The sequence below is a fragment of the Manihot esculenta genome, chromosome 14 (genome assembly GCF_001659605.2).
Source record: "Manihot esculenta cultivar AM560-2 chromosome 14, M.esculenta_v8, whole genome shotgun sequence".
In the NCBI taxonomy this organism is placed as follows: Eukaryota; Viridiplantae; Streptophyta; class Magnoliopsida; order Malpighiales; family Euphorbiaceae; genus Manihot; species Manihot esculenta.
In genome coordinates this window covers 11084832-11097555 of record NC_035174.2, presented here as the reverse complement: position 1 = coordinate 11097555, position 12724 = coordinate 11084832, and the positions used below count along the sequence as shown (strand labels likewise).

General features: G+C 33.1%; 1 protein-coding gene across 1 annotated transcript; it reads left to right on the top strand.

Moving 5' to 3' along the window:
- Positions 1 to 4726: 4726 nt before the first annotated feature.
- Positions 4727 to 7065, top strand: LOC110630742 (probable glycosyltransferase At5g20260). The gene is made up of 3 exons (XM_021778301.1): positions 4727 to 4878; positions 5964 to 6318; positions 6397 to 7065. Exons 1-3 carry the CDS (start codon positions 4748 to 4750, stop codon positions 7063 to 7065), a joined length of 1155 nt encoding a protein of 384 aa, XP_021633993.1. The 5' UTR covers positions 4727 to 4747.
- Positions 7066 to 12724: the final 5659 nt, after the last annotated feature.

Below are 12724 nucleotides of genomic sequence, written 5' to 3'. Positions count from 1 at the left end.
TGAGCATTAAGCAAATACTCCAGCACGTTCGAAGGTTGCAGGTTATTTTCAAGCAATACAAAGCTTGGGAAGAGAGGTCACTCATGACTCTCAGGGGAAGGGAGGGAGTCCTATAGATACCTCAAGGGTCTGGACAGGGGCAATCCAGACGCATTCCAAAGGGAAGAATAAGTCCGAGGAAGTTGAGCCATCAGATGATATTTCGAAGGACGCTGGCTGGGAACAGGTATGGGTTGCTCAAAGGTACCGGGAAGGATGGGAAGAGGATAAAAGGATGGGCTAAAAGTAAGATCAAAAAGCTGGAGAAGCAAGGGTATGAGGGAGACTACAGAAGTTACTCGATCTCCCAAGGAAGGAATAACCGAAGTAAGTATAAGAAATATACCCCATTGAACGACTCACGGACGCATATTCTAATGTGAATTAGAAAAAACGACAAGAAGATCAGATAGCCTCTCAAATTCAATCCTAAAAAAACCGAAAAATGAGACAGGATCATGTATTGTCATTTTCATGAAGACTACAGACATGTAATGGAGGAGTGCCGGCAATTAAAAAATGAGATCAAAATGTTAATAGGGAACGTCATAATTTGAAAATTCATTAGAAAGAGTAGAAAATATAGGAGGTCGGAGCTCAAAGTAACAATTTCTGAAACCATCCCTGACAGTAAATCTGTAGAGGTTATTCATGTGATTGCAGAAAAACCGTGTTAATAGGGGTGACAATGAGGAGAATGTCACAGATTTTTAGCTCCTGGATCAAACTCCGAGCTTTGAAATTGGTTAAGTTAGATGATTAAGTCTTTTATTTTATTTTTAGAAAATGTTTGTGATTTATATAAATGTTATAAAACTAGGATACATTCTTCAAATTTCTTTTTTTTTTATAGGAAAAACATAAATATTGGATGGATAAAAGTATGGAAACAAATAAATTCAAAAAAAAGCCACAAGGCCATCTGGGCATGGGTCCTGTATAGCAAGGCATCTCGTGCCAGGCTATAAGGTAGTCACAAGGCCATAATTCAGGTGTTGGACCGTGAAAACAAACAAATTCATAAAAAGACCACAAGGCCATCTGGACATGAGTCCCACATAACAAGCCATTTCATGCCAAGCTATAAGGTAGATGCCATGCTATAATCCCGGCGTTGGATTATAGAAACAAATAAATTCATAAAAAGACAACAAGACCATCTGAGTATGGGTCCCACATAACAAAGCATCTTATGTCAGGCCATAAGGCAGTCGCCAGGCTATAATCCAAGTATTGGACCATGAAAACAAATAAATTCATAAAAAGACAATAAGGTCATCCGGACATAGGTCTTGCATAATCAAGGCAACTCATATGCCAGGCCACAAGGCAGAATCTGTCAAGGTAGAAGATCAGATGTTAGTTCCACTAACTAAGGCTATAAGTCGAGAATCTGTCAGGCTAGAAAACCGAATGTTAACTCTATTTCACAAGATTTTTCTACAATATTTCATGATAGGCTATAAGAAGGGTATATGTCAGACCGACCAATAGAGTGTTATTCCCGCTTCACAAGAAGTTTCTAAGGTATTTGATGGTCAGGTCGCAAGGCAGATATACACCAGTCCACACGATCGAGTATATTGTTCCCACTGCACAAAGAGAAACACAAGCGTGTGTCACGACTCTTGCAATCACTCCTGGAGATCTAAAACTTTTTGCGAATGAGAAAGGCCCATTATAAGCAGGCGAGACTTTTTGACAATCAACAAAGATAGGACGGGTTACCAAGTGAGCAAATGAAGTTTGCAAGGAGCTCGCAAAGGCACGGAAGCTCGCTAGGGCTAGAGAATGCCCAGAAACTCGTAAGGGCTAAAAAATGCCTAGAAGCTCATCAGGGCTAGTAAAGGCCCAGAAACTTGTCAGGTTGAAAAATGTCCAGAAGCCCGTCAGGACTGAAAAACGCCAAGGAGCTCGCAAGGGCTAGAACATACCCGGAAGCTCGTCAAAGTTGGAAAATGACTAAAAGCCCGTCAGGGCTAGTTAGGGCAAGAAAATACCTGGAAACACGTTAGAGAACTTCAGAGCGAGACTTCATAAGGAAGTTGCCGTTAACAACTATAATTTAGCATATTTCCATTATGTATGTAATCACAGGATCACTGACTTATTAGCTGACAATATCTTTTATCAAGCAACCAGCCACACTATTATCGAATTATTAAAAAATGTTATATTTATCTTCATTTTCTTATAGTATAAAAGGGAAACGATCACAAAGATATATTATTCTTCTACACAAATACTTTCAAGTTCTTTATTCACCATTTTTTTCAGTTTACTGACTTGAGTGTTAGAGTGGCTGCCGTTGACACCCACCACCTCACTTTCTCTGTTTTGTAGGATTAGTCAATTACAGTACAGTTTCATTTCGGATATATTACTATTTTGATTTCAACAACATCATATATAATTAAAAAATTAATAAAAAAAATTATATTCTTTCGTATGTGTGAGAAAATAAAGTGGACAAAAATTATAGAATGTTGAGAGTATTAAAATTTAAAAACAAAAAGATTAATATCTGAATTTTACTAAATTTCAAAATTTTATTAGTAAGCATTCTTAAAAAATAATAATAAAAAAAAAGACTCCAATCATATGAAAAAATTGAAAATAAACAAATGAAATATTTATATAGATCATGTTCATTGTGGACCAATAAGTTTTTAAAATATAAATAAATAAATTTTATTATAAAAAAATAAATGTAATTCACTTTATTATTTCTTAAATGTATAATAAATCGGTGCATTTAAAAATTTCCAGATAAACAAAAACAGCACAAAATTCAAGAATAAACTATCTCCACATAGTAATTAACAACTCCAGGATTATCTTTCTCACGATACAAACAGCAAAGGCTAAATCCTATAAATTATCAACTACAAAAAGCCAAAACAAACATGGAATTGGTGGAGAATGAAAATCAAGAGAACTAAAGAATGAAAATGTACTAAAGCTTCCGATTGAGGCATACATTAATCTTTTTATTTTTCTTTATATATAATATTTATAAAGTTGAGTTTAAATATTTATAATTTTAATAATATTTTATTTATGATTTATTAAATATACTTGTTTATTTATAATATTACAATTTATTAATATATGCCTGTTTATTTCTAATTTTACATTAAAAATATAAGTGTGTATATAAAAATGTGCAATATTACGTCGAAAATAATCCAATATTAAATAAAAAATATAGTTTTTATTTCATTAATGTAAAATTAATAAAAATAAATTAGTAATTAATTATATGTATGTTTAATTGTAAAATCTTTGGGAATGTTTACTTATGGAGAAAATTTTTCATTTTTCATTTTTTAAGAAAACTATAGTTTTCATTTTCTACTGAACATAAATAAAAATATGAAAAATATGTTTACTTGGTTAAATGATAAAAAATAAATTAATTACAAATTAATTAAAATTTTTCACTATGTACTACTAATTATTTATTTTCTAATAATATAATTAATTTAAATATTTTTTAAAATAATTATTTAATTATAGTTATAAAAATATTATAATAAATATTTTTACTGTTTTTTTTAAATAGAATTTAGAAATTAAAAATAAAATTTGAAATCTCTCAAATTTATTCAGATATATTTATCACCGGATTAAATATGTGGATTCAATATTTTTACTGTTAAAAAATAAAATTTTTATCATAAAATATTACTATAAATTTAATTTTTTTTTCTTCAAAATAAATTTGGCAACTCTTCAAATCGTGTGTGTATATATATATATATATATATATATATATATATATATATATATATATATATATATATATATATAGAGAGAGAGAGAGAGAGAGAGAGAGAGAGAGAGAGAGAGAGAGAGAGAGAATTTCAATAGTGCTGAAAAATTAATTATATTCATGCATTAATGGATACCTTCCAATGAATTACACAATTAGATATGGAAAGCCAGCTTTTCGCTTTCCAACATTACACATTTAAAACGCTCTCTATCATCTGTTAGCCTGTGATAACAAAGGGTCACAAGCAGTCACATTAGCTCGTAAAACTGCAGTAATTAGATAGTAGGATAAAATACTATCGAGTCCTAAATTTTTATAAAATTAATTAATTTATTTTTATTTTAAAATCACTTAATTAAAATATTTTTATATTTTATAAATTTTAATTTTTTATTTTTTATTAAATAAATTATTATTTATTTTAAATTATTTATATCATTTAGTATCTATAATCTAAAATAAGGGATTTTATAGTAATTCTTCCAATTACAGTATACGTTACAATTCCAAGCAAAATCTCCATTATTTCATTTCCTCCATTATCTCTACGTTAATGATCTCTCTCCCATGGCGGAAAAACCCTTCACCATCTTCATATTACTTGTCACATTTCTCTTTGTCTTCTTCTTCTTTTTCTTCTCTCCATTGAACCAAAACAGAATCATCACCACCGTCTCTTCATTATCTCCCAAAACCAACAGCCTTCAAAGCCTTCCACCACCTTCTGCTTCACCAAGCCTTTCGCCACCACCTGAAAACAGAACTTTTGGCATCGGCCCTGTCACTGCAATCACCAGGGCTCATCAGGCAAGCTTGATTGACGATGATCTTTCAGTTTCTGATAAGAACTAAATATATTCAACGCAGACTCATTTTTTGATTTTCTTGTTTGTTTTGTGATGGCAGAAGCAGAATGGAAGTTTGGGGAGGATGGAAGATTGTTTGGCTAGATCAAGAGCCGCCATTCGTGAAGCAGTGAGAACCCAGAAGTGTTCTTCTTGCAAGGAGAAGACTTTCGTTCCAAGAGGCGCCATCTACAGAAATTCTTACGCTTTTCATCAGTAAGTCTTCTAGGTTTCTCGTTTTGATTGTGGTTACTGTTTAAGAGACGTCTGATTTTCTTTCAAGAATTTGGTTTTGTTCTGCTTACCTTAAAATGGTAGAAGTTTAAGAGTTTTGAGTCTAAATAAATTATTTTGTTGATTTTTCTTATTCATCCTTACTTAAAAATTATATAGTGAAGCACATAAAATAAATATGTTTTCTTTTTGAACTGGAAAATAAATATGTTTTCTAAAAAATAATGATAATTAAAATGTATTTTTTAATTTTTAATTGAAAATAAAATCAACATATTTTTTAATAGATAAAAAATAAAAAATTATTTTAATTCATAATTTATTATAATGAATAAGCATAATAAATTTATTGCACATGGGATTTATTATGATTATTTCTTCATATTCAATTTCAAAAAAAAAAAAAAAAAAACTCCATATTCAGGCTTAGAATCTGATAAGACAGGGATTGAAATTTTTTATTCTTTCTATTTCAGGTTTTAAAAATACCTTTAGAGGAGGAATAATCCCTTTAATTGTGCAAATAAGGTAATAGATATATTACAAATTAACTTTCTAATTATTCTTTTAATGAAAATGAAAATTGAAATATAATTTTTAGAGTAGCTAGATTTTAAATTTTTTAATAAGAAAAAAGTCCTTAATTTTTTTTTATTTTATATGAAAATGAAATTTATTAAATTAGATTTTTTTTTATTTCACATGTTATGCTAATTCAAGGAAATTACATAAATATATATGTTATTCACTCCTCGGATGAAAGATATATTAAAGGAAAGCTCAAGATTTTCCCTTGAATTCCTTTTCTAATCCTAATAAGCCTGTTTTAAAAAAATCTTGTCTCAATTAATCCATATTAGGTTTTTTTTTTTAATAAAAATATTTTTAAATTATATAAATTAAATATTAAATCATAATTAAAATTAACAGTATGATTAATTGACAAATTTTTTAAATATTAAATAATTTTAATGTATTGTTCAAAAGCAACGGATCAATAGATTTTCTCATAACTTAACATTGAGACCAAATAGAAAATCTCTTAATATTATCATTTGGATATGCAGGAGTTATATTGAGATGGAGAAGAGATTCAGGGTGTGGGTTTACAAGGAAGGGGAGCCACCGTTAGTACACATCGGCCCTGTAATTGACATCTACGGCATCGAAGGTCAGTTCATCGATGAAATGGAGAGCGGCAAGAGCCACTTCCTCGCTCGCAATCCTGACGAAGCTAACGTATTCTTCATCCCCATCAGCATCACCAATATCATCAGCTACGTTTACAATCCTCTCGTCACCTTCTCTCGCGCGCAGCTTCAAAACATCGTCACTGATTACATCGGCGTCATCTCCGATAAATACCCTTTCTGGAATAGAAGCAACGGAGCAGACCATTTCTTGATCTCTTGCCATGATTGGGTACATGAAATTTCATCACCTTTTTCTTTCATTTTCCTGCTTGTTTTGATTTAGTTTTACCTTTCCTTGTCTTCGTAGGCACCAGATGTCTCTAAAGCCAATCCCGAGCTTTACAAGAATTTCATTCACGTCCTTTGTAATGCAAATTATTCAGAAATGTACCAGCCTCAAAGAGACATCTCCATGCCAGAAATCAAAATCCCACCAGGCAAACTACTCGGCACTTCCCCTCGTGACGGCCAACCTCCAAGCAAGCGTACAATCCTCGCCTTCTTCGCCGGAGGATCCCATGGTTACATTAGAAAAGTCCTCTTAAATCACTGGAAAGACAAAGACGACGAGATTCAAGTTCACGAATACCTCGACAAGAAAAAAAACTACTTTAAACTAATGGGTCGAAGCAAGTTCTGTCTGTGTCCAAGTGGGTACGAAGTAGCAAGTCCTAGAGTTGTAACAGCAATTCAACTAGGATGTGTCCCAGTGATAATGTCTGAAAACTATACGCTGCCGTTTAGTGATGTGCTTGACTGGAGCAAGTTCACAGTTCGGATTCCATTGGAGAAGATAGCTGAAATCAAGACAATTTTGAAAAGGATCTCGCAGAGAAGGTATCTTCAATTGCAGAGAAGAGTGATGCTGGTTCGCAAGCATTTTGTGGTGAATAGACCTGCGCAGCCATATGACATGATTGATATGGTGCTCCACTCTCTGTGGTTAAGGAGGCTTAATTTGAGACTTCCATATTAAATTATATTAAAATAAATATTTATATTTAAATTTATATATCCATTTTAACTTTAAAACTTATTAAAATTTATACGAATAGAGCCAAACTCACTCAAATTTAAAAAAAGTTTTATAACTCGAGTCTTAATTTTTGAAATCTTTAATTTACTTATATCCTACATTTTATCTTTCTCCTAAAGATTAAAATTAGAATATGATGAATAGCATTATGCGAAATTTATTTTATAAATAACGTAATTCTTTAAAATTATTTTATATTATAATTCTAAATTCTAAATATTAAAAAAATAAAATATATATCATAACTATTAAGAGATTCGATTATTTTAAAAAAAATTAATTAAATTATTCTAGAGTGGTATAGTTTGTTTTAACTATATTCACTCAAAAATATTATTTTTATATTATTATGTAATGTGACATATTTATAAAAAGTCTAATATTAATGAAAGATTATAATATCATGTTAAATTTAGATTAAATTTAACTATATTTTAAAAACTAATCCATGGAAAGAGTGTGCGACACATCATGCTTATTTCAAATCAACGTGAAAATAATTTAAAATAATTATTTTTCTTTTTTTTTTGAATAATACATTTATCTCTTTAAAATTGTTTTCATAATCTATTTTTATGCAAAATTACTTAGCTGATTTATCTGTCTCTATAGACACCATTTAGGATCTGAATAAAGTAGTTAAATGCTCGTAATTCTTATTTTATAAGTTTATTTTAATTTAGTTTAGATAGTTTAAAAATAAAAATTATGTATCTAATTTTTTCTATTTTCTTATTTTGCCTCAAAATTAAGAAATCCAGTATTTTATTTTTTAAGGTGAATTTCTTGATTTAACCTAAACATATTGAAGACAGTTCTTGTGGATTTTCTTTAACTTTTAAGCTAAATTGAACTTATATTGAAAATTTTAAATTAATTTAGATAAAAAAAAATCGAAAATAAGCTAAATTGGATATTTTTAATGAATATAGAGAATAAAATAAAGCATTAAGCATCTCCAACCTTGACCGTTGAACTAACTGTTAATTCAATGGCGGTTTTCTTACATTCCACTATTTGTCCAGAAATTAATCACCGCCAGTTGACCATAAAAGTAATATTTATATTTGAATTGGTCTCTGTCCTAAGCCTTCAAGCTTTGACAATGTTACCGCACAACAGAGGATTGAGGCCACGATTTGAATATGAGACCTTCTAAATTTATTTTAATATATTTAGAAATGCTTTGGCCAGCTCATATGGGCTTTTCTGACTGGACAGTGTAGACATCTCTCTGAAACAGCAAACTCAGTAAGACATGGTGGCCTTTAAACTCGAACAAACCTACATCAGCCGCATAGGAAGGAATCATCAATTTATAAGCCAAACAAATATCCTTTAAATTAAATTGAATTAAAAATTTTTTATTTAATTTTTTTAATTAAAATCTAAAAAATAAAATTTAAAATCTTTTAAATTTATTTAGATATAGTACGTACTAAATTTATAAATTATTTTTTATTTAATTTAATTAGCTCATAATTTTATATTTTAAATTTTTATTATTCTTGGTTTAATTTGAAACCGAAGCCTCCACTTTTGCTCTCTTACTTTAAAATAAATAAAGTTCTTTACAGGATAAGAATATTGCCAATTTTGCACTGAAGACAACGGAAAAAAATCTTGTACGTTCAAAAAGTGATCCAACGGTAGTATACGAATAGTGGAGCCCACAATCAGCACTTCAACTCGAGTTAGCATTCCGTGAATCACAGTACAGAGGAAGCCACGTGATCCCCAGTTTGGAAGTGGGTGGCGCATACATCCAACTTTGCCTCGATTATGGGACCCACAGAAAATAATAGAATTACAGAAATTACCCTCGATAATCGAGCAAATAACACTGCATCTCTCACCGGTTTTGTTTTGTTCCACTTATTTTACACTGAGGGTATGATCGTCTTTTGAGTAATAGTTTTGGTATGTGGCTGGCACACATGTGGTTTAATTTAGAATCAGTGCTGGAGGTGCAGCTGTCTTCCACGTGGCACCTACTGTGATGTGACCCTGTCACACATTTGCCCCTTGATCTAAGCTATATTACTAAGTCATACGTCATCATATAACAAAAATCATTTAAAAATGCTATGGACCATTAATTCATTAATATATAATAAATGAGATTAAAATTACGAAATAAACAAAAATTTACACATTAAAATTTTAATAAATAATAATTTTATTTGTTTTTTAATAATAAATTAAAAATAAATTTTCATTTTTGATATTTTTAACTATTGATGCATTATTAGTAGATCAAGTGATTATTTCTCTCTGCATAAAATGGCTAAATCCATTTTTTAGCCTCTTAATTTCACAAGTTTTTATTATTGGCTACTAAAATTTTATAATTTTTTTTGCTTTTTTTTTTCTTTTGATTTTTACATTTATTCGCAATATATCTTACGTAAATAAAATTACTAAAAATATTAATATTGTTAAGAGAAATAATTAAAAAATAAAATAAAATAAAATAGTACATTCTCGTTCTCTCCTTACGAAAAACTAACTATTTTCAAATTATCTTTCTCCATATATCAAACAAAAAGATTAAGAGCATGTTGATTTGCGAAAATTAAGATAGTTTTTGGATAAAATATTTTAAAAAATAAAAATTTATACTTATATAGTTTTTTTAATTAAATACTGAAATCTTATTGCATTTTAATTGTAAAAACAGTTTTTTACTTTTTACTTTTCTAAGCACTTTTTTTATTATTTTTTCATAGAAAATAACATTAAACATGAAAACACATTCACTTATTAAGAATAAAATATTTTAATTTAAAAATTAAGAAAAAGTTCACAATTTTCAAATAAAAAATTATAAATTATATTTTAAAAGTTAGCTTACTTTTAAATTTTTAGTATGTGTTATTTAGTTATTTTATTTTATATTATTATAATTAATTTTAATACTTTAAAAACTTTTTTTAATAAAAATAACACCATTATATGTCTGATGGTTATCTGTTTTATAGTTTCGAGATAAAATATTTTAAAAAATTTATTAATAAAATTAATATCCAGTTATAAGTCTGGCAGTTACCCATCTCGTGACTTCAACACGAATGCCTTATAAATTTTTTAAATGGGAATAACACTTCATCATATGCCTTGTAGTTATTTGCCTTGTAGTTTTGATATTGAAACGTGAAATAAAACTTTTTAAAGATTCGATCTCTCTTTATTGGATTTTTCGCAAGTCTGAGAAAAGTTTTTTTTGAAGTATACAAGCAACAAACTTAGATTTGGATAGTGATAATCTGAGATCCAAAAAATAGGGTTTTACAATGGTTGAGTAAGCTTGATCTGAGAGAAGGGTCCTCCTCTCCTTTTATTCATTTCCTTTGTCCACCAGTGACGTGTAACGGCCTCACTGCCATTGGGCCACCTGTCTCTGCCATACGGATACGGACGTACGAGAATATCAGATCCCTGCTCCATGCGTAACGACCATTTAATTCCCCTTGACACGCATGCAGATGGAACCACTAGGCGAATGGAACCACTAGGCGAATGGGCTGGCTACCTTTTCTCCTCCGGACTGGGCTGGAAGATGAGATTAGGACTGGAGCCTAATGGAGGTCTGATCTTAGGGCTGAAAGGACTAGGCCGACCCGCTTGAGAGGCTTTAGAGGGAGTTCGGTCTTCAGGCCGAGCAGGCTGAACCTGGTTCATGCGGGAGGCTTAAGAGCCTTCAAGTAATGGGTTGTTATCATGGGCCAGGCCTCAGACCGGGGTGGTGAAATTCAGCGGTCATCAATTGCCCCTTTACCTTCTCATCAGTTATTGTACGACTGATGAGGGGGTAAATATCGAGAATCATAATGACCACGCCGTCCAATGACAGTTTTCATCAGAACACCTCTTTGTCTCATTGCTGTTTCAAATTTTCAAATTCTCTCTGTCTTCTCATAACTTTTGCTTTCCTCTGTTTTCTGTGCGCTTCGCCTGCTCTGTCCTTCTGATCTACCCGCTCTTCAGGTACGCTCTTCATTCTTCCATGGAAGGCCCAAAACTCCCCGACGTCATTAACCTAGAGTCTAGCATCACTCCGTCCGCCCTGAAAAATTTCTTCTCTAGGGAATATTTAGATACCCCTTTTTCATCTCCGGGCTCCCTACCGGAATGAGAGGATTGTTCTTCCTAATCCTCCTCCCACTGGTCTAATAGACCCACAGAAGAACCTTAGCCTGGTCTTTTTTGCCAAACAAAGAGAGTATGGCTTGACCTTTCCCTTCTCTCCTTTCTTTATTGAGGTCTTCCGGTACTTCGAGATAAGCCCTCGAATGCTGGCTCCTAATTCCATTCTTTTCATGTTTTCTTTTGAATCTGTCTGTCTGAGCTGGAGGTTCACACCCACAGCGCGTCTGCTCGTCACTTTCTTTAGGCTAGTCAAGGCAAGCCAAGGTTTTTACTACTTTGCCCCTCGCGAGGGGCTGTCAATCTTCTCCAGTCATAAAGACTCGATAAAAGGCTGGGTGGAGGGATTCGCGGTGGTTGAGCTGAAGAAGGAGTCCGGGTTGTCTTGGGAGGTGGATCTCTCCTGGGAGGACGTCCCTCTAAGCTGCAACGACCTGCCCCAGCTGAGCCTTACCAAGCAGGTTGGGTACATTCGACTGACTTCTGTTGAAAAGAAGTATGATATCGAAAAGTGTATGTTCGCATCTAATCTTCGGGATATCAAGGACGCGGGTACTTTATTTCATTTAACTGTTTTGTCTTGTCTTTATGATTTTTACCGAGGGCGGTTCTAATCCGTTCTGATTTTGAAACTTTGCAGCTTCCGAAGTGAAAATGGACCAAATCAAGCCCCCGAAGAACTTCACGCTATCTTGGAAGAGCATGAATGCTGCTTTGGACGCCCTACGAGCTGGGCGATCAGTGGGAGAGACTACCCAGAGGGTGGCTGAAGTCATCTCCTCCAGGTCGGCTAGCCGGCCTCCTGCTCCGGCTTCTTCTCGAGCTCCCAAGCCGAGCTCCCGAGGTACCAGGTCTTCTAGGCCATCCAGCCGCAGCAAGTCTAGCTCAGCTCCTCAGTCTTCCCAAGCCCCCAGGTCCCAACGGACCTTTACTGAGGGGACGAAAAAGGCTCCGAGGGTCACTGTCAGGCCGGTCGAAGGCACCGAGCTGGTGATGATCTGAGATCCAGAAAATAGGGTTTTACAAGGGTTGAGTAAGCTTGATCTGAGAGGAGGGTCCTCATCTCCTTTTATTCTTTTCCTTCGTCCACTAGTGACATGTAACGGCCTCACTGCCATTGGGCCACCTGTCTCTGTCATACGGATACGGACATACGAGAATATCAGATCTCTGCTCCATGCGTAACTACTATTTAATTCCCTCTGGCACGCATACGGATGGACCCACTAGGCGAATGGGCTGGCTACCTTTTCTCCTTCGGACTGGACTGGAAGATGAGATTAGGACTGGAGCCCAATGAAGGTCTGATCTTAGGGCCGAAAGGACTGGGCCGACCCGCTTGAGAGGCTTTAGAGGGAGTCCGGTCTTCAGGCCGAGCGGGCTGAATCTGGTTCATGGGGGAGGCTTAAGAGCCTTCAAGTAATGGGCTGTTATCATGGGCTGTTATCATGGG

Bases quoted from the DNA above. Each gene is read 5' to 3' on its own strand.
- LOC110630742 (XM_021778301.1), top strand. From the start codon at position 4,748: ATGGAAGATTGTTTGGCTAGATCAAGAGCCGCCATTCGTGAAGCAGTG. The intron at 4,879-5,963 runs GTAAGTCTTCTA...TTGGATATGCAG, and splicing joins AATTCTTACGCTTTTCATCA to GAGTTATATTGAGATGGAGA. The intron at 6,319-6,396 runs GTACATGAAATT...TTGTCTTCGTAG, and splicing joins TGATCTCTTGCCATGATTGG to GCACCAGATGTCTCTAAAGC.